Source organism: Alosa alosa, chromosome 15, assembly GCF_017589495.1.
Source record: "Alosa alosa isolate M-15738 ecotype Scorff River chromosome 15, AALO_Geno_1.1, whole genome shotgun sequence".
NCBI lineage: Eukaryota > Metazoa > Chordata > Actinopteri > Clupeiformes > Clupeidae > Alosa > Alosa alosa.
The window spans coordinates 11,507,395-11,533,556 of record NC_063203.1 but is presented as its reverse complement, the minus strand read 5'-3'; the positions used below and the strand labels follow the sequence as shown (position 1 = coordinate 11,533,556).

General features: G+C 41.4%; 2 protein-coding genes across 4 annotated transcripts; both read left to right on the top strand.

Moving 5' to 3' along the window:
- Nucleotides 1-3,009: 3,009 nt before the first annotated feature.
- Nucleotides 3,010-5,516, top strand: LOC125308644 (P2Y purinoceptor 14-like). Its single transcript, XM_048265208.1, has 2 exons — nucleotides 3,010-3,293; nucleotides 4,447-5,516. The coding sequence occupies exon 2, from the start codon at nucleotides 4,449-4,451 to the stop codon at nucleotides 5,514-5,516; it is 1,068 nt and encodes a 355-aa protein (XP_048121165.1). The 5' UTR covers nucleotides 3,010-3,293; nucleotides 4,447-4,448.
- Nucleotides 5,517-11,533: 6,017 nt separating this feature from the next.
- Nucleotides 11,534-25,881, top strand: gpr171 (G protein-coupled receptor 171). Of its 3 annotated transcripts, none has more exons than XR_007195864.1 (4): nucleotides 11,534-11,672; nucleotides 12,784-13,190; nucleotides 21,196-22,991; nucleotides 23,441-23,574. XR_007195864.1 is itself a non-coding variant. In XM_048264730.1 (3 exons), the coding sequence occupies exon 3, from the start codon at nucleotides 23,940-23,942 to the stop codon at nucleotides 24,921-24,923; it is 984 nt and encodes a 327-aa protein (XP_048120687.1). In that variant the 5' UTR covers nucleotides 21,902-22,991; nucleotides 23,436-23,596; nucleotides 23,905-23,939; the 3' UTR covers nucleotides 24,924-25,881. The 3 variants fall into 3 exon arrangements, 1 of the variants encoding a protein (XP_048120687.1); XR_007195863.1 differs by having other exon boundaries at nucleotides 23,436-23,574; XM_048264730.1 differs by lacking the exons at nucleotides 11,534-11,672; nucleotides 12,784-13,190 and adding an exon at nucleotides 23,905-25,881 and having other exon boundaries at nucleotides 21,902-22,991; nucleotides 23,436-23,596.
- Nucleotides 25,882-26,162: the final 281 nt, after the last annotated feature.

The window sequence follows — 26,162 nt, the reverse complement described above, 5'->3', positions numbered from 1 at the left end:
GCTTATACCATTATCCAGACTCCTTTGGGCTCAATATAATTCGCACTCCCATTATCAGAGTGGCTCTAATAAACGCAAACACTTCCGTCACTGACCCTACAGTATAAGCTACCCCTTGCTGTTTTCAGAATATACCTATTGTGTTCATTTCGGGTTTATTAGTTTTGAGGTTTTGAACTTCCATTTGTTATTTATGGTCTGCCGGCCTCATTCACCTTAGCTCATAGGAGAGATTCTATTTTCTATTCTATGCAGTCCATCTGATCAATAGGTATGTGCCTGGACTCAATTTTAGACACTGTCCATAGTCTCACCCATTCATTTAAAAAAAAAAAAAAAAACCATCAAACCATAAAAAGATCAAAATCTGTTTTGTGTGTTCAGATGCCTTGTGTGAAAGATAGTCAAGGAGCCTCATGATAGAATAAATTAACAATATTTTTGAGAATTTTGAGGGTTAATGATGAAATGGTAGGGCTGGCAGCTATTGTTATGTATCATGTATTATTTATGATGCTTTATATTTGTACATTAGATAGATAGATAGATAGATACTTTATTGATCCCCAGGGGTAATTCAAGCTTATTATTATTTCTTCTGACATTATTGATTCTGAAGTGGTGCAACACTAAAGTCCTTGGCTGAATAAAAATTACACCCCACATAAGCTCTCATTGCACTTAAGAAAACCACTGTAGGCTTCCTTCCATCCTTCCTGGACTTTATACTGTTTATTATGAATGCAAAGCTTCTGTGAAATGATCTGGTTGTTAAAAGGTATGGCTGATATAAAAGTATGGTTAATTGTTTGCTGGTTGCAAGTTTGCCATTTCTCCACACGCATGATTTTCCATCCTCATTTGGGCCCTTGTTTTGTCTTGTTTCTTTCCCCTTCACTCAGTCTCTTCCCTACCCCCCTCATATCTCCTTCCTGTCACTCTTCAGATTCTTCTTCCATCCTGTCCTCATCTCTCCCCCCGCATCTCTGTTCCCTCGCTCCAGTCCAGATCTGATTGGGGTTTCAACCAAACAAGGCCTTGAGCATTGTCTGCATTGAATGCTATTTTTGGGTCCTCTGTACTGTCTGTCCCTTTTGGGTTTTGTGTCCTAATCTCAGACTGTCCTGTTGTATGTGTCCTTTTGTTGTATCCTCTCCACTCATCAAATTAAACCTGTCATTGCTGAATTTGGAGAAATTGTGCTCTTTAACAAGTGCACATTTCTAGACTGTACCTAAGGAGCTTTCAGATCCTCCAGTGTTGCTGTAAGCTGTGGTATTTTATTACATACAAAAATATACAATTATATATTTTTTTGTAGTTTAATTCTGTTCAATCATGTCAATATTTAATCTCCAACCCTGTCATAACAAGTGAACAATGGAAGATAAACAATAAACAATATTAACATGTTGCCTTCACAGACATTTTGGTTCCCTCCCCTTTAAAAACTGTCTGACAATGGTGGTTTTACAAGCCTTCTGTAGTGAAGAGACTCTTCAGGTTTTGCCAATTGTTCACAAAGCTCTTATGAATTATGGCATGGACATTGCATCATCACAGTTTTCTGATGCTGTTGTTAATCAGATACCACGAAACTGAATGAATCGAGGATCATTTTAAGACATTCTGTATTTGGCCAGTCACAACCACCAAACATTACTGAGGTCACCTAAAAATAATAGCTCAAATTCAACATGCTGAATATAGCCAAACTTCTACACACTGTTGTTTTTTGGGTTTTTTTGTGTGTTAATCATTGTTTATTGTGTAATGTTTAATGTTAATTATGAACAAATAGGAGCATTGCTTGAGCTCTGTCCTATTCCATTCGTCATCTCTGGTTTCAGATCCTCCTTACAGGGAAAGAGAGCACCTGTGAAATCCTCTCTGGTTTTTGCTGTCGGACAGTAAACCATGTATGGCCACACCACCAAGCATGAATGAGCTTCCTCCGGTCTCATTCAGACAGATTTAAGACATTTGTATTCTTTTCCAACGTGACTTCCTCACTGTTATCAGATACACAATAGTATAATGTTTCTTTAAATTGTTTTAATTTTGTTATATTGTAGATTGATTCATTTCCGAAAAGCTCAAAAGGGTAGGGTTACCAGTTGTGTTGGTTGTGAGGTCGCGGGTGTACATACAGTACGTGTCTACCTGAAAGGAGTTGATGAAATGTATTCAAAGCTGGAGGTTGTAGATTTTCTTAATCTGAAATGGTCAGAGAGGGTCAAACTCAGCAAACCAAAAAAGAAGACTATTTTCACAATAAATGGAAATCAGTCAAATGTGAAGTGTATTTACTAGTCTAAAGTCTATTTCTATTTGATAAACAGTTCTGTTTAGTCTGCAGTGTGCGGTTTGTGGTGCATTAGAATTTGTGTGACTCTCATGCGCTAGTCACACTCCACTGCAGTCCGTGGAGCCAGGGCTTCCAATCAGCTGTAACTCTTTCTTGTGAAATGATAGTGAGCAGCTCCTCCTGTGATGGTAAAGATGACAGGGCAATATGAAAGGATCATGGAAAAGCAGAAAGGGGAAGTGAGAAGTCAAGAAGTCAAAGCTAGAAAGTGAAAGGCAGAGAAGAAAGACAGTAAATGAAAAAGGGAGAGAGGAAAGGTGTGTAGAAATATTTGTGTGTGTACGTGCGTGCGTGTGTGTGTGTCTGTGTGTCAGTGTGTGGGTGTCTGTGTGTGTGTGTGTGTGTGTGTGTGGGTGGGTGGGTGTGTGTGTGTGTGTGTGTGTGTGTGGGTGGGTGTGTGGCACCCCCTATCAGTTGCCACTTTCTTTTTTTAACATCAATGGAGAGAAGTGCATAGAGTTAAACACCTCAGGGAGTTGAAAAAAAATGTGTTAAACGTGAAACAGAAACGGAAGAGTGGGAGGAAAGAGCATACATTTCACTTCCTGTCCGAGAGAGAGAGATAGAGAGAGAACGAGAGAGAGAGAGACCAAATATAAATCAGCAGGGCAGAAGATCAGGGCTCTTGTAGAGCAGCTGGACTGAGCAGAGAGAGGAAGTACAAGTTTGCAGTGCTGGTAGAGTCTGCAAAGAGCTGTGGAGATATTATGAAATGAAAAGTTAGTGGTAAATCTGTGATGTTAGTGAATTTTGACACATTGATCAAATCGTTGGCTTTTGAGTGATCATCCACTAAACGTTTCTGCTGGGACATTGATCGAAAGACCGCACAGAGCTTTAGCTACTCAGGGGAGAGACGGAGAGATATTCAACATTCTGGGCCAACCAAACATCCCTGCTCATCATTCACCGGTCTGCTCATAAGGTCTGTACCAACACCTTACAGGCTTTTCCATGTCTCAATTCTCACAGCATGTTTTTTTAGGAAAATATCAGTTCACCATAACACATAGCAGTTAAATATGTTCTTAGGGTAAGGGTTTTGTTTAGATTGAGGTTATGATTGGTAATGTAAGTATATAAGATGCACATAGAAATATATTTATTTTCTGCTTATTGTAGATGGGAAGTTAGAGTCCTTGGCTCCTCCGTCAAAAACAAAAATGTGAAACAAACCACTACCACAACAACAACACTACAACAATAAAAATGAATTCCCACCTCTAAAAAGACACTTCTCAGCATGGTCCTTTGGGGGCTCAATAATCTATTGTTGTTTTTGGTATTCTATTTTTGAAAATCTCTTTGGACAGAACCATTATGCAACAATCTTAAATGACAGTCTTATCAAGAGAGATTAAGAAACAGGAAAGCAATATTTGATGGTGAAAAAATATGGTCACAATCTTCACCTCATCTCAATCTTTATAGCCAAAGCCAGCTATAGAGGCTCTAACATAACACCAAGATAGTAGCCTACACCAGTCTCTCCAGACATTTTTTCTTGTAGCATCCAAAAAACATTTGCATGATGTACATAATTGAAATGGGTGTACTATATAATTAAGATTCTCCATTGAACCACTTCAGTTTTTACAATGTTGTAACAATTTTTGGTAACACTTTACTTGACAGTATCGACATAAGAGTGACATGACACTGTCATGACATGAACCCTAACCCTAACCTCTAACCCTAACCCTAATCTTAACCCTAACCCTAAACTTAACCCTAATCCTAACCCTAAACCGAATGTCACTTAATAACAGAAGCGTTATGTCATAAACATTTATGACTTGTTTATGACACGTTCATGACAGTGCCATGTCACTCTTATGTCGATACTGTCAACCCAATTTTTAAAGTGTAACCCAATTTTTATATATAAAATGATTTAATAGAGAATATTTTGATATGGATTTATACTGTTGTTATTGTTCTGTTGTTTAATAACCTCTCAGAAGTTTTAATTCATTTGAACTTCAGCATAACTGAAAGTTCTTTTTGGGGAGACTAACACTGGTGTCCATGCATCCAACTAACTAACTGCTCCTTCTTGACATTTCCATGGTCTTTAGGCATGGACATCACCAACAACACCAGTCTCCGTGGTAACCAGACGGACCTCAACAGTGTGTTCACACGTCAGGTGCTGCCCGTGCTCTACCTGGTGATCTGTGTGGTGGGCCTGGTTCTCAACGGCCTGGCCGCCTGGATCTTCTTCCGCATGTCCAGCTCGTCTGCGCTCATTGTGTACCTGAAGAACATGGTGGTGGCCGACGTGCTCATGCTGCTCACCTTCCCTTGGCGCATCGCTGGCGAGGCAGGCCTGGGCGGGCGTCTCCTTAAAGAGCTGACGTGCCGCTACACGGCGGTCATCTTCTACCTGAGCATGTACGCCGGTATCGTCTTCATGGGCCTCATCAGCCTGGAGCGCTACGTCAAGATCGTCCACTCCTCCTCGTCCACCTCCTGCTCCTCGTCCTCCTCCCTGCCCTCCGCTGGCTCCCTCTGCTCCTCGTCGACGTCCTGCTCATCGTTGCTGCGGCACGTGCGCTGCGCCCGAGCACTCTCCTTTCTGGCCTGGCTGCTGCTGCTGCTCTGCATGCTGCCCAACTCGTTCCTCAGCAACCAGCAGCTGCCGGCCAGCAGCCAGTGGAGCTGCATGAAGCTCAAGAGCGAGCTGGGCAAGGAGTGGCACCGCATGTCCATCATGCTAAGCATGGGCATTTTCTGGGCAATGCTGCTGCTTCTGGCCTTCTGCTACGCGTCCATCGCGCTGCGCGTCTACCGCTCCTACCGGCGCCTGGGCCGCGGTGGCAACCAGCAGGTGCGACGCAAGTCCAACCGCAGCATCCTCAGCATCCTGGCCGTGTTCTTCATCTGCTTCGTGCCGTACCACGTGTGCCGCGTGCCCTACACGCTGAGCCAGAACCGCGACGCCAGCCCATACGTCCTCTTCCAGGCCAAGGAGGCCATGCTGTTCCTGGCGTCGTTCAACGTGTGCCTGGACCCCGTCATCTACTTCCTCATGTGCCGCACCTTCCGCGAGTCGCTGCTGCAGAGGCTGCCCTGCTGCACGCGCCCCACTCACGAGCCCGCGAGGCGGGGCTCCTTCTCCAACGGCATCAGCATCAGCAACCTGTGAATGGGGTGGTGGGGGGTGGTGGTGGGGGGGGCAGGGAGGGGGGTTGGGGGCAGACAACGAGAATCACCAATGGAGAACACAAGACATAGTAAAGGGGATGTGTAACTTGTCAGAGGGTTTTCTAAAACAGACAAGAAAATGGAGAGAACAAGAGGCGTAAAGAGGAAGAAGAGAGGAAGAAAGATGGAGTGATACAGAGAGGAAGGAAATGAAATGCTGGCAATGTGACATGTTCTGGCCTAGAAAGGGCACTGAGAGAGATGGGGGCATGACTCCAGTGCTGCGTCTGCCAGTTTCAGTTGCTAGTCAGCTGAAAGGTAAAGCAGTCAGTCAGTGATACTCCTCTTCTTGTATGTCCAGACAGACAGAAAACTGACAGAAAAAGCACTACTGTTTTTTAAGGTGCTTTTAAGACACTTTAAAGCCTGTTGGATGTATCAGCTGAAAGGAAATTCTGGGTTAATATATTATAATTTGGTGGCTCATTTCAGAGCATTTGAGTGACTTAATCTCTGTGCTATCACTCTCAAAAGGAAGTGGTAAAAGTTTTTTTTAGGATCCACCTCGATAAAATCCTTGAAAGAGTACAATGTTAATTCAAGCCTTACTAATCAATTTGTGATTGTTGTTTATTTATCATAAGACACATTTCAGTCCTGTAAAATAAATCCTACCTCTCAAAAAACCAAGTATAAACAAGATGACATTTAAGCTAAAACAGTCTTTAATAGAGTCGAACATCTGCTGGTCAGGTCGTTGCTCTACAGTATATCGCATTTGTTAGCATTGCTGCATAGCAGTCAGTGTTTGGTGCAGATGGGTGTTATGTAAGAAGCAGCAGCACCAGCAGCTCTAGGCTGAAGGTTAAGGAGGAAGAGGAGGAGGAGATAAACACAAGTCTGTGGCGGGGTGCGTTTCCCTCAGAAAACATGCCACAGGAGGATTCTCTGCAGGGTCCGCACGGACACTGCCGGACTCGCACGCACATGTTTACACATACACACGTGTACACCTATGCACACACACAAACACACACACACACACACACACAGGATGCACTGGTCACTGATTTATTTAGAGAGCTTACAAATTTCCAGATTTTACACACACACACACACACACACACACACGAAGAACCTTCAGAGATAGTGCTCTGGAACACAGGAACTGGAAATATGTGTAGGCCTACTGCCATAGAGCACTGGAGGATCTTAAGCCATGTTAAATAGTGAAAGCCAATTTGTCCAATTTGTATGTGATTATTGTTTGTAAATAATTAAATTAAACATGCTATGCTCAAAATTAACTGTTACTGTATGTGTGTGTTATTGTGTATCTGAGTACTTGTGGGCTGCCATCACAGAACTGAGCATTTCAGACACGGTCAGTTCCTGGTTTCTGGTGGCCTTCAAAACATGAACCAAGGGACTACAGGAAGTAGGGGGCCCCAAGTGACACATGATATCATGAGGCCAAAGCAGAGCTGGTAATGCAATAATCCTCCAGTCCTGTCTACACTTTTTTTTTTTTAAATGTGCACCAAGATGATTGAAAAAAAAAAAAGACTTGAATAATGACCTTCCAAGAGGGACACCAGAGGGATGTTTGTTTGTTCCATTGTGTCCCTAAGCACTGAACCCTGAGATGCTAAGGAGTGTCCCAGTGGTTAGTTTATTATGAGTGGCACTGGACTTGTGCAAAATTCCGAATTTAAGAATGGGTCTCCATTCAATTCATGAGTTGGAATTTTAATTGAATTGACTCCGCCCCACAGGAAGTTGAATTGGAATTGGAATGACAGGAAGTGGAATTAAATTAATGGCAATTCAAAGCAATTCCACAGTCACACAACAGAAAGAATGTGTTGAATCTCACATACATTCAGTTTTGAGAAGGTTACTTTGGAAATGTAATTTGTTACTTTTTTAAGTTATAAGTTGTATGTTTGATGTAATCATATCTGTCATAGATAGGGTGACCAGATGGGATTGGCTGAAATTCGGTCAGATGGGTCGGTGAAATTCGCTTTTTTTTCGTGGGGGGGGGGGGGGGGGGGGGGGGTGATAGGCCTACAGCGAATCTTACCAAAACACATTTTTATTCAAACATCAAAACATCAAGTCTGTCTCAAAATACAACAGAGAAATCATAAACTCAAAATGTCATTGTGGGGAAAAAAACAAAAAAACAATGACTGCGTAACAGTGCAAATCAGACCTTTGAGAATAAGGATAGCCTAATAGCCTAACGCTAATAACAAGCCTTACCAAAATGATGGGTCATTAAGTAAGAATACAAAATAATTGTTAGATTAAGTAGATTAGCCTATGTTAAAACGACATGGACGTTAGGCCGAAATTCCGACGTATTTTTTTATTTGCACACACGCTGGCTCTGCCTGCTGCGCTGCCTGCACATTCAATGTTGCTTCACGAAATCAGTGCATATTAGCGCCTAATTATAGAACGTCAAAAAGAAACAAAGTAGCCGGGCTGCATCGAGACACTTAGGTGCCGTCGGGGGCTGCAGTCGACTCAACCTCTCTACGGACAGTTTTTATTGTTTATCAGAAAATAACTACTCAGTATTCTGATTGAGTATAATTTTCGGGACAATTAGGGCAGGATTCGGGACAACTGCTTGGATATCGGAACTGTCCCGAATTTTTCGGGACGTCTGGTCACCCTAGATATACTGTGAGTTTAGTAAACAGAGTTTACTAAAAAGAAAGGTTTTGAACAACTCACTTGGTTTTTCTGCTCGCCGCCATCTTGCCAGTCAAGAAGTGAGTTGTCCAAAACCTTTCTTTTTAGTAAACTCTGTGAACACAAACAATGTTCTCAATTCTCGAGTTCATGTGTAAATGTCATCAACGTTTCATGTTGTGTTGAGCCTTCTTAGTGTTTTAAAAATAGCGATTTTAATGCGATCATGCGTCAAAATAGTAGTGCCCCTAGCACTCCCATTCAAAGGGCCATTTGACCAGAAAACGACAATAAGGTCAGTCTTAAAAGTGCTTTTAAACTTATGCTTAAAATTATGCTTTTAAACGAAAGTTTGACTTGGGTATTCACAAAAAGACTCTAGGTTGCATTTTGGCGAGAGTTACGCTTTAAGCACTACAAAGACGCTCAAAAAAGAACACCAGCCTTAAAAAGCATTTCTTCTGAAAGCCAATGCCTCATGCAGCTTATCTTTGCTGTCTCATGGTTCTTATAATACAGTGTTGCAGCTTCCTTTCTGGCCAGCCCCTGTAACATTGCCTTAATCTTTACCTCATCTCTCACCTGTAATTTACCTGTGTGGATTTGACAGGCCAACCCATTTCATTTTTGTCAGGTCACAGTTAGGCCTGTTGGGCAGTAGGGGGCAGCAGTCTCTTTACTTACTGAACTTCACTGAACATCTTTCTTCAATACACTATCCTAAATTGTTACAGCATGTTTGGTGATGGCATTGTAGTGCTTTGTAGTCAACTTACCACATAAACCAAGTGTTTGGTTGGTTCATCAACATTAGCTTTTGATTTCGATTTTGCCCCATGTTGATGTGTTGGCTTGTTCATTTAATCTGCTATTGGGTTTATCTAAAAAGTAAGGTGCCTTTGTACATTGAATATAATGGGCTTGTTTGTATGTTGGCTGTGTGTTGTGCTGAATGCTTTGTGTTGTGAGGGAGCCAGTCATTTGCATTTGATTCCCTCCTCTGACATTGTTTAATTATGCTTGTCATGTATACAACACATAAAGTAAGATAGCTTACATACAACAGTCACAGGAAAGAAACATTCTGATAAAAACAAGGGGCATGTGTCTATTCCACATAGCAAGCCTTTAAAAACATTCCAAATGGACTTAACCCAACAATTAAACTATACTGGGATGTATATGAGTTGTTTTTGATGCTTAATGCCATTGATATGTCCTACCGGATCCCCTGGTTAGCTACTGTAGTACCAGAATCATGTTTAGAGTTTAGGGGCTGTTTCAGTCTGGCAGGACAATCGGCATCTCTAGCACCACTAGCTGAATTGTTATGGTGTGGTTTAGGCCTGGAATAGATCAATAGCTCCATCTACAGACAGGTTATATTATTACATTTACATAATAGCTGATGATATAGCTTACCTGGCTGCACTGAAGGACTGTCAATACTAGTTCAGTCCTCACTATCGGGATCCCCACCATTTAGGTCACTTTTCAGTCTGTTAATCCTTACTATTATGATCTATGCTTTGACCTGAAATGTGTAACTGTATATTCAAACAATCAAGATACCTGGTTGAATATTCTGTCACGTTTCTTTCAAGTATAAAAATTATCTGATAGGTGTGTAGAGGCTTAAATCGTTCTGTGCATACTGTGTTTATGATCAGAAACAATTACAAAGTGTGCATGAATGGCTTGTCAGGTGCCAGACAAGTGGTACAAGTTAAAATATAGCTGCAAGCGGCAATGGCAGGCCTGAGCACCTGTGGTCCGTGACCCATGACATTTCGGAATCCAACAATACACTCACATGTGGTGCATGTGTCAAATGCACATATCTGATGTGTGTGCTATTTGTTTTTGCAAGTTTTATTCATTGGAATCACTTACTCTCTTTCTGTTGGATGTGATGTTTTACACCGATGATATTCACCCCTCCCCTTATATTCGTCTTAGGGAGGTCCATATCCCTACCAACTCTTGTGTGTGTGGGTGAAACTATTTGCTGACCACAAGAATAAGATTCCATAAGCGGGGCACTATGGAGTCCCTGGGCCACACTTGGGGCTAAATCTCTGTCCCAGAGTAGGGGAGATATGAGGGCTGATATGGTTGCTAGGTTTCTAATTGGTTTCTAATTTTGATATGGTTCTGATAAACCACCTAGGAGAAGCAATTAATAACCTGTGAGGTTTGAGCCATGTGAAGCATTGCATATCAAATTTATCACACATTTTCTGTGTTTCCATCCCCCAGGATTTTTTTCAGGCCTTAAGAAGACCCTAAGAAAATTAAATGTTGCCCTTTTATGAAACTAAAAAGACATATTTTGTGGAGTCACAATGTGTAGATATAATTTTCTTTCTTTTTTTAGGCTATGATATAAGAAAAAAAAACATTTGAATGAAGAAACTTTGGATCCTTTTCTAAAACATAAATATGCACGTCACCATGTAAATCAGGTCTACTCTGACTGATTTGATCTCAACTATGTTTGTTTGTGTTTGTGTTTGTGTTTTCCCTTCTCCTTCCGGTGTTCGGATATGAACAAACATACCGTTATAAAACCAGCAGAAGGAAGTGTATAGTAGCACTTTCACCACACAGTCTGTGTTTGTGTTTCACTAATTCACCGATTGGGTTAAATGCAGAGACCAAATTTCCCTCACGGGATCAATAAAGTATATATACTTATATACTTATACTTATACTAAACAACGGGGTTATTCAGAAGCCTAGAAGCCTACAGTTAGTTCTGCTATAGATTGTACGATGATATTTTTGCATAGACAAAAATGCACCGTGCAGGGGGAATTCCTTACTCGGCATATCAGGAACTAGCAAGATCACCTGGCCAGTTCAGCTACATTCCACTGCAGACTGTTCAGTCTCACTGTGCACTACTTTTAAAGTACTGCATTTCCATGCCATTTAAAAAGCCAAATAAACATAGCAATTGAATAAGTAAATAAGCAAATCAAAAACATAGACAGCATGTTTTGCACGTCAGGTAAGGAGATTCTTGGAGGAAATGCATCAGAGAATCCTTTGGACTCTGTCTCATTTTCATATTGCTTAATGCGCTCACGTTGCATGTCAGAACAGTTGCACAAAACCACTTGAAACTGAACTAAGCTTCTCAGACATTCTTTTTTTCTATATTAACCGCTAAACCACTTTTCTGTCACAGCAGCTTTGCTCGCTCTCCCTCCGCCCCCCTTTCTCTTTCATCCTCTGAGTCTGTGTGTCTCTCTCTCTTTTCCTCACTCTGTCTCTCTCCTCCCCACCCTGCACGTCTGTCCCCTCCACAACTTACACCAACACACCATAACTTGCTTATACCCACATGAGCTCCTCCTTGTACATCATATCTCTTGGTGGAAGTTCAGACAGAGAGGCAGACAGTGGAATACTTTGAGGATTCTTTGGTTACTTTCAGGTGAGAAGGGTGAGTAATGAGCATACGTTTCCATTTTGTCCCTCAAACAGACAATTGTGAAAATAAGTGTGTGTTCTAGAGTTTCTGTAGCCTTCAGCATAAAGTGTCATTGAAGGTGAATGGCAAGCAGAATATTATTTTTTTAGCAGTATATGTGGCTACAAATACTATCATTGAAATAGACTGCATGCAAGAGAAACCTAATTTATTTGTTTGTACTGCTAAATACAAACACACTGTTATATAATTGGGTTGCAGTTTGGTTAAACTGAATTGCAGTCTACAGTTGCCTTATCTGAGATCTGATCTGAGATCTGATATCTGAGAGAAATCTGAATTATATCTGAATGTATTATTTCAGATTTGCTTTATTCATCATTTTGATTGGCTTCTGCAAATGGTTTATTGACCCACACAACGCAAAACAACATGACAACTGTTGACTGGGCAAAATTGCTTGGGAAAGGATGTGGTGAACTCAAAGAGAGGAAATCATTTCACTAGGGAGTGCTATTAAAGGTCCTCATTGTTACACCACTGGGGGAAAAGGACCTTTTTACATAAGGAAGCAGCAGAGTTTTATTTGTGGCCCGTGGACATGGGTGACATGAAACTGTGGTTACATAATTGTGTTGTCTTTCTGTTCCAAGAACTTGTCAGGTTGGATTTTACGTGTCACTTTTTTACTTACAAATGTTGAAGCATGCAATATATTCCCCAAAGAGCATCTTTATGTTTAGCCTATGTTTATATTCATAGAATTTAACAGATGCTTTTGTCAAAGCGACTTACCAAAAATAACAATACATATTAAAATGAACAGTAAACAGGTTTTAAAAGTTGGTAAATATCAACGATCAATAATGAAAATAAACAAATAGTATAAAACTACAAATCATAACTCATAAAAACCATAGGAATTAATTAATTAAAAATAAGCTGAACAGATAAGTCTTTAGACCCTCTTGAAAGACCCAAAACTATCGTAGTTGAACATTCCAGACACCAAACAAAAAATAATGTTACATTAGAATGCACGTTTTCAAAGAGGGTGGTGGATGATGTTACTACTGTTGTTAAATGTTTTCCTCATGCTTGCATCACTTCTGACCCTCTGCAGATGACCAGCTCAGAAATGACAGCCATGACTACTCCTGCATTTAACTTCAACTCAAGCAATTATACAACCAATGGGTCGTCGTGTGACAACAAAAATGGACAAGTACTGGCCTATCCCTTCTTCATCTTTGGCTATGCGCTGGTGTTTCTGATAAGCCTGGTGCTGAACGGATTCACCCTGAAAGTCTACTTCTTCCGCTCTCAACGCAACAACACAACCGTCACCATTTACCTCCAGAATCTGGTCATATCCGACCTGTTTCTCAGCCTGTGTTTGCCTCTGCGTGTTGCCAACTATGTTGTTGAGACGCCTGCCATGCGCCAAATCTACTGCAGTTTTGGAGCCTCGGCCTTCTATCTTAACATGTATGCCAGCATCATCTTCATGGATTACATTGCTGCCAACAGGTAAGAACAGCAAGGCATTCTGGGTGAACCTCACTTTATCTGTACGATCTTAAGGTAGAAATGATAAATGGGCCTTTAACACTTGGGCAAAAATGGGCATGCAAATTTAGGCAGACAATGTGAAAACCTGCGCTGACCTGACCTGAATATGTTGTTTTAGGTAAGTTCAACATCCACCATCCACTGTTCAACATGAAGCACAAGTAAAAATGCATTCTAACGGTTTCTGTCTGCGGTTTAGCTGTGGGAACAGTGTCAATGTTCTAATGAAGTCAGGTGTGGGAACAGTGTCAATGTTCTAATGTGTCAATGTTCTAATAAAGTCATTTGACGTATATGACACTTTGGGTTGGACATGAGTAAGCTGTTTGTGTAATCCTAAATAGGCCATGTTAGCTTGATTTTCGATGATAAGAGCATGAAAGAGTACGCTGTGTGCATTTTGCCTTAGATGTGGCCGCTGTAGCCCCGATGCAAATGCATCAAGAAAGGCAAGCTGAATATGGTGCACATGATGCCCTCCCTTATTTGTCTTTTTCTTTTCTTTTTTTAGTTGTTCTTTTTTACCTCTCACTTTTTCATTATGGATCTTTTAAATATCTACAGTATTACCAATATCACAGTATTACCAATATTAGACATTTTTTTACAATTTCCTTTCCATCATTTTCATGTCACTGTAACTGAAGGTAAAAGAAGAAGTATAAAATGAGAGTGAAGACAGGGAAGTGGTAGCACTGGTATACATTTCAGAGGTTTTTTGTTTTGCGACTGGCATTTGCGTGACTGCTGCTCTTTTCTGTGTACTCTAATAATGCATGTTCCAATTGAAATGTTGGACAGGAAGTCCACTGTCAACATTCATCACTTCCTCTTACCTAGCCTGGGTAGCACGCAGACCTTAATTTGCCAGAGATTCGTATGGGTATTTCCAGGTTACCTCTTACCCTTAGTGTACACCAATCTGTGTACATTGCATGTAGTTTACAGTGTCAGTGTCAGGCATTTGTGTTTGCATTTTTACTACTACTGTTCATTTTTTGTTCATACAATTGCGAGCATTTATACAGCACACCACAGCATACTTGGTAATAGATAATTGATAGCGGTCATATAGGGATTGTCAATTTTGTTTTTTTTTCGTCATCTGCTTCCTGAATTTTTGGTCAACGAGACCCGGGACACCGACACACCGGGCCACATGAAACTTGGTGGGCATGTAGCCCCACTACACTTTTACGGGAAAAATGAAAATGCAATATTATACTGCTTCAATCGCCTCTATCTTCAGTTCAGATGTTCTGAACTGCACGCAAGATCTGTGTTGGATAAAATAGGCTAGTTTAGTAGCATCGGATTAGCGTTTTTTCCCGCTCCCCAACGAATGTTTGAACTCGTTATCATGCTAAGCAAATCCAAAATCCTTTTTCCAAAATCCAACAGATTTCCCCTTTCCCCTCACATAATGCCCCACCTTGATTCGAACCTTGTCATGGGAAAATATGTTTACATTTGGTTTGTTAAAAATGACTATCGGTCAATATAACGGTTATCAGTTTCTTGAAAAACTCAAATACCAAAATTGGCCTTCAAAATCCCATATCGGTCAGGCTCTATAGGAGATGGAGACAAATTGACATACACACACACACACGCATGCACACACACATGCATCCACACGCACAGACACGCACGCATGCAAACACATGCACATCCACACAGCCAGACCAGAGTGCGAATTATCCCACCATAATTGGGGGGTACTGCTCCTTCACTTCTTCTATGACCATCATGGTCCACTACCATATCAATCCCCATTGTGATCGCCAAGTGCAACATGTGTTGTGCAACACACATACAAGGTCTAAACATGCGACAAACTGATAATCAGTAGTCTACAGAATATCTCATTGTTATATATCTAAAAGAGAACTGTTTTGATCAACTTTCAAAAGTTAGAAGTTAAGTGCACTGAAATACCATTCTAATTACTAGTAAAAGTAATACCTTTACAAGCCTATTGTCTATTTCATGAAATATTGATTTGGTTTATTTTTAGATTTCATAAGACCTGGAGGTAAGACCCTAACCCTCTCATATAAACAGAAACCAATTTTCCGTTATAGTCTATGAGTCAGTGTCAAATCAACACAATTGCTAGAGATATGTGAAACCTGAGCAATCTTTAATGTGATTAAGGAGCATACTATGAAAAAACATACTACCATAGAAAAACTAGCCTACAGAGCGGTAACCTACAAGAATCCGATAACCAGAACAAGCTGGGTGCCATTAACACTACAGTATCCTACTGTACAAATTAATCACATACACATGCACACATACACTTTCCTTCTCCTCATAGTGTCTCTGTGAATAAAATAAAATCCTAGTTTCATTAAGATAGTATCAGGGTTCAGATGAAACTACATTTATTGAACTAAAAATATGAAATAATAGCTGTACTATTTAGCCTAGGCTACTTGGCTCTTTTTATGTTTCCACAGGTTTCACTGATGTTATGTAGGCTTACAGTAGCTACATCAGACCCTCTTGTGCTTAATATAAAAACAACACAGGATCTGTGCCAAACTAATTTCAAAAGGGCACAATCATTTTTTCAAGATTAAACGAGAATGGACACATAGGCTATGGACTGGAGTTCATCTCCTTGGAAATGACAATAGATTTTACCTCACCACAATGTAAAATAATAATAATAAATGATTTAAATAGAGAATTATCTTGCTAACTAACCTTGGTATCTAACCAAGGTCCACTTTACTAGCCTCAGTGGGTAAGTAGCAGGTAGCCGGTAATTAAATGTATGAAGACGTGACATGAGCTATGAAAGAACAAAACACGTTAATACATGAAGGTTGTAAAATAGCACATTTTCAACAAGCTAGACGTCTGCTAGCAACTTATAATTTACCCATGCACGTCAGCAGCAAACCGAATTTAAGCTACTGGAGGAATCTACCAACTGTAACGTTGACACTTGCTTGAGAAGTTGAAGTCGTTCTCTATCTCTATCGCTTCTAGCGCCACGTTGGTTAAAATGGTAAGGTCCATAATAGGGGTGTCTGAAATCGCTTTACATTAAATTTTCTCTAGTGAAAATATAGGAGTTGACTTGTATTGTAGCCAACTGTAATGATATTTTTTCACAATATCAGAAAAAATATCTGACCCCCCCAAAACTGATATTTCTGTCTCTTTGGGGGGTATAGTACCCCCCAGTACCCCCTGTAATTCGAACTATGAGCCAGACACGCACACACACACATGCACACACACACACACACAGGTACGCACACGTACAAGCATACACAAAAATTGCAGCAGTAGGGGATGGAGTAGGAGAAGGAGGAGTTTTTTTTCGTGGAGAGGATGACTGAACGGCGGTCATATTTTGTACTGCTATGCGGTACATCTAGTTGATATACACATGGTTTTCGGTAAGATTAACAGTTAGATAGCTAGTTGCTGAATAATGAACCAAACTGCTGACATGGCCATGTGAATTAAAAGGAGAAGCAGGACTTGATGACTTGATCATTTTATCAAATACATTTTTCAGGAAAGGAATGATGTCCTTAGGCATAGCTGGTTACTGAATAATGAACCCAACTGCTGACATGGCCATGTCATGTAAAAGCAGGACAGGTTGCTTTCTTGTCCAACATAAACTGTGTAGATCCAGTGCCGGCTAGGCAAAATCCTGCTAAGGGGCCCTCCCACCTGAACTCTGAGGGACAAAATGACAAAACTAAAAAAACGGGACATGCAACTTTGCTAAGTACCGTGACTGGGAAAGGCTGGCAAGCAAGCCGCGGACAGATCAGGTGATTCACTTCCCTGTAGGTAGGCCTAGGCCGGCAACACGTGCTGGAGAGATGCGTGTAGACATCCAACCATGGAACGAACACAAGTTTATCCGACTGCTGTTCCCGCTGTTCATTCTCGTGAAGTTTCTTCCGTTATTATTTCATTTTCGGTTTCATGTTTATCTGCCTAATGTATCAGGCACTGTTGCTATAACTGTATACCAGAGGTGAAAAAAGTATGAAAAAATATTGTACTCAAGTAAAAGTACCAATACCTTGATAAAATATTACTCAAGTACAAGTTAAAATACCGATCTGAAAATGTACTCAAGTAAAAGTAAAAAGTAGTCAACAGAGGTGGGCACAAAAAAATCAAAAACTATTTTGCTATGAGCTACAAATACTGGCTCATAAAATGTAACAAAGTAAAATACAAAATATTTATGTGAAAAATGTATTTAATTAAAATACAAGTAATTAGTCATTTGAAAATACAAAAATACCAACTTTTCAAAAAACTACAAGGCATATTATTGAAAACATATCTCCAACAGACAAGAAATACTGTTTTCTGATTGGCGGCAGAGGACTATTAATTCTGTACATTGGGCTCCTATGAAGTAGCCTAGATCTGGTAAAAAAATTTAGGGCCTAATCAGCATCCCATATCAATGTAAACGATGATTGAACTGACAAGAAGCAGACTTCGCAACAGTGGAATCAAACTGAACTACATTTCCCTTTTTGTGCTGTAAATGCATGCCTATTGCTACATGACTGGCAACATAGGGGACAAACAGAATAATATCCTGGTAACCCGATATACAGAATTAATAAACTTGGTGGAGAAAACTCCAAGTTACTCCAAGTACTCAAGGTCATGGGGTCAAAGGTCATCATATGGGGTCCATGTCCTAATGTTCTCCCACAGTATCTTATATTGTTTTCTAATTTTAGCACTTGACACACCTGACAATTCAAGCTCCTAAGGTTTTTTTTTTTTTTTCAACTTTCAATTTTCTAAGGGGATGATGAAACAGAAAAGACAGATAATGCTTTTAAGTTGTCTACAGGGTGACATAAAATTGGCAGCACAAACAAAGAAATTGGGTTCAACCCATGTTGACCATCTTGGCTCCTTCAGTTTACTTTATTGCACCGACCGAAATGCTCCTATCAAACTATGGAGCCCAGGAGGTGTCACTGCAATATTTTTTTAAAAAGGTGTATGCAATTAGCCAAACAGCCATTGCATTCTGTGTAATAGTTTATTTTTAAGATTTTTTTTTTTAACAAAGATACTCTAGTTTGTAGTTTGTAATTTCTTTCAAAATATACAGTACATTTTGGAGACAGATGGAGTCGTACCACAGGTCTATGTCCAGGGATAGATTACTACTATTACTATTATTAAAATTCAGTTTGGGGGTCCCCCAGACCCCACCACAGATTAAAAAAAAAAAAAAGAAAAAGAAATATCTAATGGATTGAAAAGAGGTAATAATAAACCAGACATGATTAAATAAAGACCACATAAGAAAATGGACAGCATATCCACAGTCCCTATCAACATTTGTGTTTTTCATAGGTCAGGATTATTAGGCTCAAACAGACTGTCAACATTATAGAGCTACTGCAAAAGATTTAGTTTGCACATTCAGGAACACATTGGATGAAATTTAGATAGATATCTGACATTAAAGATGGGTCACTGTCCAAAATGTACCTTGCGTGTATGACCATTTTTGGATGCATGCATGAAGGCCGACGTGAGGATTTTTTTTCTCGGCTCAAAGTGCTAAAAACTTTCTTCAAGGTTGGCAGGTCTGGAAGTGTTGCAACCTCAACATGAAAGACGCTTCCAAATCAGCACAGCTCCGGTGCTTTATTGAATCCGTGGTTGAACCAGATGGAGAGCTAAAAGTATGATGCTTGTCTATCTTTGGTTGAAACTTTGGGTCAAAAGTTTACTGTTGCCAGGCAACCCCCACGACAACTCTCTCTCTCTCTCTCTCTCTCTCTCTCTCTCACACACACACACACACACACACAGGCATGATAGGCTAGGGAACGTTCTGGGAATGTCAGTTTAAGGATAAAAAAAAGGGTAAGGCTATTTGCACCCCTGGTACAATTAGCAGTGAATGCTATTCGTACCCTGGTGCAATTAGAAGTGCATTCTATTTGTACCCCGGGGCACACAGCAATGTGTTCTATTAGTACCCCGTGTGGTACAAATATCAATGTATGGTATTCATACCCGGTGCACACAGCAATGTGTTCTATTAATACCCCGTCTGGTACAAATATCAGTGTATGCTATTTTCACCCCTGTGCATATTGATCACACAATGTAATAATAATAAAAAAACAAGTAACATGTTTTTGTTGTTACGTAACAGGGTGTGAATAGCTCAGCTTTGTAATAGACACTCTGAATAAGGTATGCTGTTTGCATCAATGTATAGTTAGAAGTGGATGCTATTCGTACCCTGGTGTATATAGTAATGTATGCTACTTACACCCTGGTGCGCAAGCTAGTTAATTGTTGCAATCAAAACTTCCATTTGAGAACAGATTTCTTGTTCAAATTGCACGCCTTCTCTCCAGAGACGTTGGTACAACGTCTTTTTGTTGTTATGTCACAGGGTGTGAATAGCTCAGCTGTGTGGTCAAGGGGTGTAAATAGACACTGTACCCTAATAAAAAATGTACCCTTAACTCATTGAATGCCAAGCTGCTTTCGGAAGCTTTGTCCTAGAGTGCCAGCAATCTAGACCATTGTTGATGATTTTTGTACAGTCACAGCATATTCTGTGTTATAGCTATGAACACATACAATGGCTCGTTTGAAAGCTGAGACAGGTGAGAAAGGTGAGCTCTCAGTGGGTGCAAATGTGTATTTCTAGACGCTTCTGTTCCTGAGAAATCGCAAGCTAAACAGTGGCTAGTTTTCATCAAAATCGCTGTTTTTTTTTCTAGAAATGGAGATATAACGTCTTTAATGAAATATGAAGTGTTGCCTGTAAAGGTTCCGGGAAGTGACCTAGCGAGACCTGGCAAGACTGCCACCTAGTGGTAGAAATGGCCTGGTTTTTAGCTGACGTGCATGCGTCACTGATTCGACCCAACGCGGCAGCCGAGTTATAATGAAATGTCCAGATTGTGCGATTTCATGAGTTTTCGATCATCATATATTTAATTTCCATTCATCACAGAATTCCCAAAATTACATATAAGGTGTGTTAGAGTGTCTAGTTTCGTAATTTAAAAAAAAAGCTAAAAACGTAATATTACGTTTTTGGCACTCAACGCATGGGAAGGAAGTTAATATAACCATCAGGGAATGTTAAGGTTCCCTAACAGTTGCACAAAAACAGCTGTAAGGAGACGTTCTGGGAACAGTCTCTGAAGGCTACTGATAAATACATTTGGACCGAAACATGCTGCCAAGAGACTTTGGAAACCAAATTGAAATGAGATTTGTGTACCAAACCTTGTGTGAATAAAATGTGAGCTGTAAGGAGACATTCTGGGAACAGTCTCTGAAGGCTACTGATAAATACATTTGGACCGAAACATGCTGCCAAGAGACTTTGGAAACCAAATTGAAATGAGATTTGTGTACCAAACCTTGTGTGAATAAAATGTGAGAAAGACACACAAGCACAAGGAATGGTCAAGGAGTTTTTGCCAGTGATATAACTTTGAAGTATATGAAATTGCTATGTTTGAAATGTAATCATATTTTGAAGTGTAAACCTGTGCAAAGTTAATTCATGTTTTGAAATGGATTTTGTTGTATGATGTATAATCATATCGCGATGGCATAGGTGACTGTGTAAGGACCAGGTGCAGAACACAATGCTCATGTAACCACACAAGGGTGTTTGCAAAGCCTACACTAGACAAACCACAAAAGAACACAGGGTGCTCAGAGAGAACAATACCTAGAAAAGCAAGCATAAATGTTGCAGACATTAGTATCCTGTTTGGGGGTCACGGTAAATCACCGGACTGTCAGAAAACCTGCTCGAACCATAATTGGGTGAAATGTTCAACGTACCATAGTCAGACCACAGAGTGTCCTAAGACATCCTGACTAGTATATTTGTGTGCTATATTTTAACTATCAGGGTGATTAACCATTGCCCATACTCTCCCTCTTCGAACAGGTACCTGAAGATTGTCCGGCCACTGGAGACCAACATCTTACAAACACCACGTGCTGCACGAATCATCTCCATAGTAACCTGGACCTTCCTGGGTGGAACAGCCCTCTTGTACATGGTGATCTCCCTCATCTCCTCCAGGGAAAACGTCAAGTTCGCTCGCTACAGCGTTGGCTGTGAGTCTCTGCATAGCCAGAGGGTCAGCCAGCTCTACAAGGCCGTGCACACCGTATCGGCAGCCATTTTCTTTTTCGTGCTTGTCTCCCTGGTGTTCCTGTACCACGGCACCACGCGACGGCTCCGGCAGGCCCAGAAATCCCAGCAGTCCGAGAGCGGCTGTCGGAAGCTGGCCAAGTCCAAGCGGAACATGCTTATCTTGGTGAGCATGTTCTGCGTGTGCTTCGTGCCGTACCACCTGGTGCGACTGCCCTACGCCTTCCTGAAGCAGAAGCTGACGTGCTTCACCTGGGCCCACGCCTTCTTCACGCTCAAAGAGGCCACGGTGTTGCTGTCCGTCTGCAACGCCTGTCTGGACCCCTTCATCTACTTCATCTTCTGCAAGGCCTTCAGAGCCCAGCTGGGCCTGAGGAAAGAGCCCCAGGGGCCGTCGTCAAGCGTCACCGAGGTCCGCCGACTCTCCATGAAAAGAGGGAGCCTGAAGCCGCTAAATGCGGCGACCATCATTCAGGCCATGCAGCCCAACAAGTGAACTTCCTCACACACCCCTCCTCAGTTGTTATTTGAAACCTCATGCCCACATACACATGTAAATACAGACATGGAGCTGCTTTGTACACAGGCACACAGTACACACTTGAGGGTGGAATGCAATCAAACTTCAAAACTCACCCAAAAGCAGTAAACTAATATAGTTATATCATGTAAGTTATGACAACTGTTACTATCAAAGAACTGAAAGTACAGCTATTGCCATGAACATTTTGGGATGGGGTTATACAATACTGTAAGAAAAAAATACTGAAAAACAGATATTAATCTTGCTTCCTCCTCTGTATGTTTAGACACAGCAATCATATGGTACATGACATCCTTGATGGAACTAACACACACACACACACACACACAGATTCTTGTGATGATATTTAAGCTCTCAGAACATGGGGAATTTAGATATAGTGTCATCTATTACTGGAAATGCCCACACATTTAGAAATGAGATGAGTTGCAGTCAACACAGTGTTATCAGTGAGGCCAACAGACTAGAGAGCAAACCACAAAGGCTAAAGTTGGCTGAAGTGTATCATCCCAAACACCCACAAAACAGGGGAAGTACTGAGCACAACAGCTGGGGGAGCGTGGATTACACAAGGTTGGGGTTTTATTTTTATTTACTATATGTTCTGCAAATGAGGAGGTGGACAGAGGAGGAAGGACTGGTGTAAAACTCTTCAGCTTCATCAACCTCCATGAAACAAGACTAGACAAATGAAATGAGAAAGTACTCCCCGAAAGCAGGAACTGATAAGACAGAGTTCGACCGACATACATTTCAAAGGGGAGGGCTGTTTTTTTTTGTGGTTGCTAGTCTGACACAGAATCTGGAAACTTGGGTTTCCGTAACGTCACTTCACTGCTGTGCAGAGTAGAGGAGGGACTTGGTTCTCTCTAGCGCTCCTTGCTTTGCTTTCTCTCTTTTTGTTGCTTCTTCTAGTTATCACTCTGCCGCAGGAGAGTTGGCTGGGCTCTAGAGCTGATCTGGACTCCTAGTCCTGTGGTCAATGACTTGAGGATTTGCACCTCAGTTTGTGGCTGTCTTGCTCAGAAGAGCAGTACATGTGGTGAGTTCTCTCTCAAAACATGCCTTATCTCTTGTAGCACATGTGAACTCGAACCAGACACGTTCCTTTTTTCAAACCTGGAACGTGTAATTCTATCTATCCTAGACAAACTGAGTCTATTTTTTTTAACAGAGTAAAGTTTGACTCAACCACACTGGTGGTGCACTGATACCAAAGGCAGATGCAGTTTGTTGCACCAGGCTCTATATTTGCATATGTTCCTGTTTGTTTTACCAGTGCCATATAAGGGGTTTATAGTGTGATCAGGAACAAAATTGTACATTGAGTAATTAATGGATGATAGATAAGACATTCCATTTTCAAATGTTTTCAAGTCTTCCAACATCAAAGGAGGTGGAGAAGTTTGTTGGAATTTATACTACATTGATGAAGTGTATTTAAAATCCCAGGTTAAAGTCCTATTTTAATACGTGTTTTTCCAAGGGCAGAGAGTGATTCATCTTCAAAAGGACTGCAATGCATGAGGGGGAAACAAGAGATTTGCACAAAACAGTTCACCACTTCCTGAGACCCAGTGACGTGTTAGACACCAACGTATGTCAGTGTCGACATCAGCTTAGTCATCCCAACTTTCAGGACCTGAGGTATTTTGGAGATTTTGGGTCATTTGTGTTGATGTGGGGATTTCTAAAGAATCTTTTAAGTATTCAGTCAGTGTTGTTAAGAGTACATTTAAGGGCAGTGGATATTGAATCAAAGGGGGATTTGAATAAGCCAATAATTCAAAATGAATTTAATGAGATGCTTCAGTTTGACCATCACTTACAGTATACTATCTGCCTTTGTGTAAGATATTGGATGCTATACAATTGCGAAAAATACAAAAAAAGGCAAATATTTGATCCTCAGGTTCTTGTGCCACTGATATGAACTCATGTTCTTGCTTCTATAGGTTTGAGCTACTCGTCTTCACTTCACCAATCAGCAATGGCGTCCTCCTCCAACTCCAGCTGCGTGGTCAATGACAACATGGAGCCCTTTGCTGCCATGTACATTGTGATCTTCCTGGTAGGGATGGCTGGGAGTCTGGTGTCCCTCTGGGCCTTCATCCGCGGCCGAGCCACCAAAAAGTGCATGAGCGTCTATCTCATCAACCTGCTGACCTCCGACTTCCTGCTCATGCTCGCCCTTCCGTTCAAGATCGCCAAGGACCTGGGCGTGGACTCGGTGCCGTTCAGCGTCTTCCAGTGCCAGTGCAGTAGCGTGCTCATCTACATCAACATGTACGCCTCCATCACCTTCCTGGCCTTTGTGAGCATGAACCGCTACCTGCAGATCACCCAGAGCTCCCGTCTGCTCCACCTGCAGGAGCCGTGTTTCGCTGGCGTCATGTCCGCCGTGGTCTGGCTCCTGGTGCTCTTCATCAACGTGCCCAACATGGCCATCCCGATCGAGGAGAAGCTCCCCGAAGCGCCCTTCGGCTGCGCCGACCTGAAGACCCAGCTCGGGAAGCACTGGCACCTCCTGTCTGTCTTCCTGGGCATGGCCATCTTCCTCAACGCCTCGGCCGCGCTGTTCCTCTCCAACGGCCTGGTGCTGAAGCAGCTCTGGGGCCGGCGTCACGCCGAGCCGGCCGAGCGCGCCAGCGTGCGCCAGGCCACCGTCAGCATCGCCACGGTCACCGGGGCCTACGTGCTCTGCTTCGTGCCGTACCACGCCGTGCGCATGCCCTACACCTTCACCCAGACCAACTTCATCGAGGACTGCGAGCTCCATCGCTCTCTCTTCCTTGCCAAGGAGTCCACGCTCTTGCTGGCCATACTGCACCTGTGCTTCGACCCCGTCCTCTACTTCTACCTGTCCAGCTCGGTCAGGTTAAAAGTCACCGGGGTGCTCTCGAGCATGAGGAGCCGCGCCGGGGACAAAGAGATGGCACCTGCCCCTGAACTAGAGCAGAAGCTGGAGCCATGAGAGAGAGAGAGAGAGAGAGAGAGAGAGAGAGAGAGAGGGAGAGAGAGAGAGAGAGAGAGGAAGATGTGATGATAGCATATGTCTGTAAGAAAGGGTTTATGGTTTGTGCTTTTGTGCTTTTACATAACTTAACCCTAACCCTAACCATCAAGATGGCCATAACGAATGTCTGACGAGAGGGGAAAAAAGAGAAATGACAAAAGTGTGTGTGTGTGCGATAGAGAGAGATAGCAAAAGAAGGAGTGTATGCGCATGTGTACGTGTGAGAGATAAGGTATGATGGAGACAACAGGAAAGAAGACAAGTGGACAGAAAGAGACAAAATCAGTGCAACGTGACTATGAGACATCATGAAACCAGAAGAAACCTGTCAGACACGGTGGAAAGACCATGTGGTCAGTCAGTAGAGTCTGACTGACCACAGGACTGGAATTAGTATCTAGAGAAAAAAAACTTCCCGTTTTCACACAACCAGTGCTATTGTGCAGAGATTGCCTTCACAGGCACCTGCAAGCTTACTTCAAAATCATCGGTGCAGACTGACTTAGTCTTTTTCATCTTTGTGTGCTAGCAGTGCGCTTTCGAGTGTTCTAATGTCACTTTAGAGTATTTTTATACTTTTTGATGTATTACTCAGAAATATTGTAATTTATTTTATAAGAGTATCATATTGTAAATAGAAGTACGAATCGATACAAATATAATAAAATGCTGCAGCAATATTATAATTATTTTGATTACCGGTAACCTTGTGTACTGTGATACTGCATTGTAGGTCTAGACTACTTTTGATACATTTTAGTCATACATTTGATGCAGTTAGGTTTTTTGTTGATGGAGTTATAACAGTCTACTTCTCCGTATGTGAAGTTCTTTGAGTAAAGACTATGGACCCTTTCAAGAGAGTTCCATTATCAGCATCATAGTTGGCCCCACAAGACTTCCTTTTTAACATTCCATATGTTATCTTAATGCAGAGGAAGTAGATTGGGGCCCAAATAGAACGTTCAAGCATTGTTTTTGTTTACCTTGTTGAAAGGGTCTATATAATGACTGTAATAATAAACAAATGCATTTTAGGCTACTTTATGTATAGGCTACTTTGTTTTGAATTTAATTGCATATTAATCAAATAAGTAGAATCATATCACAAATGGATCAAATGTATCCATTCATTTGCAGTCCTCTGCCAGATGGTCTTTGGTAGCCTAAAAAGTAAACAAATCAGCAAATAAAAGA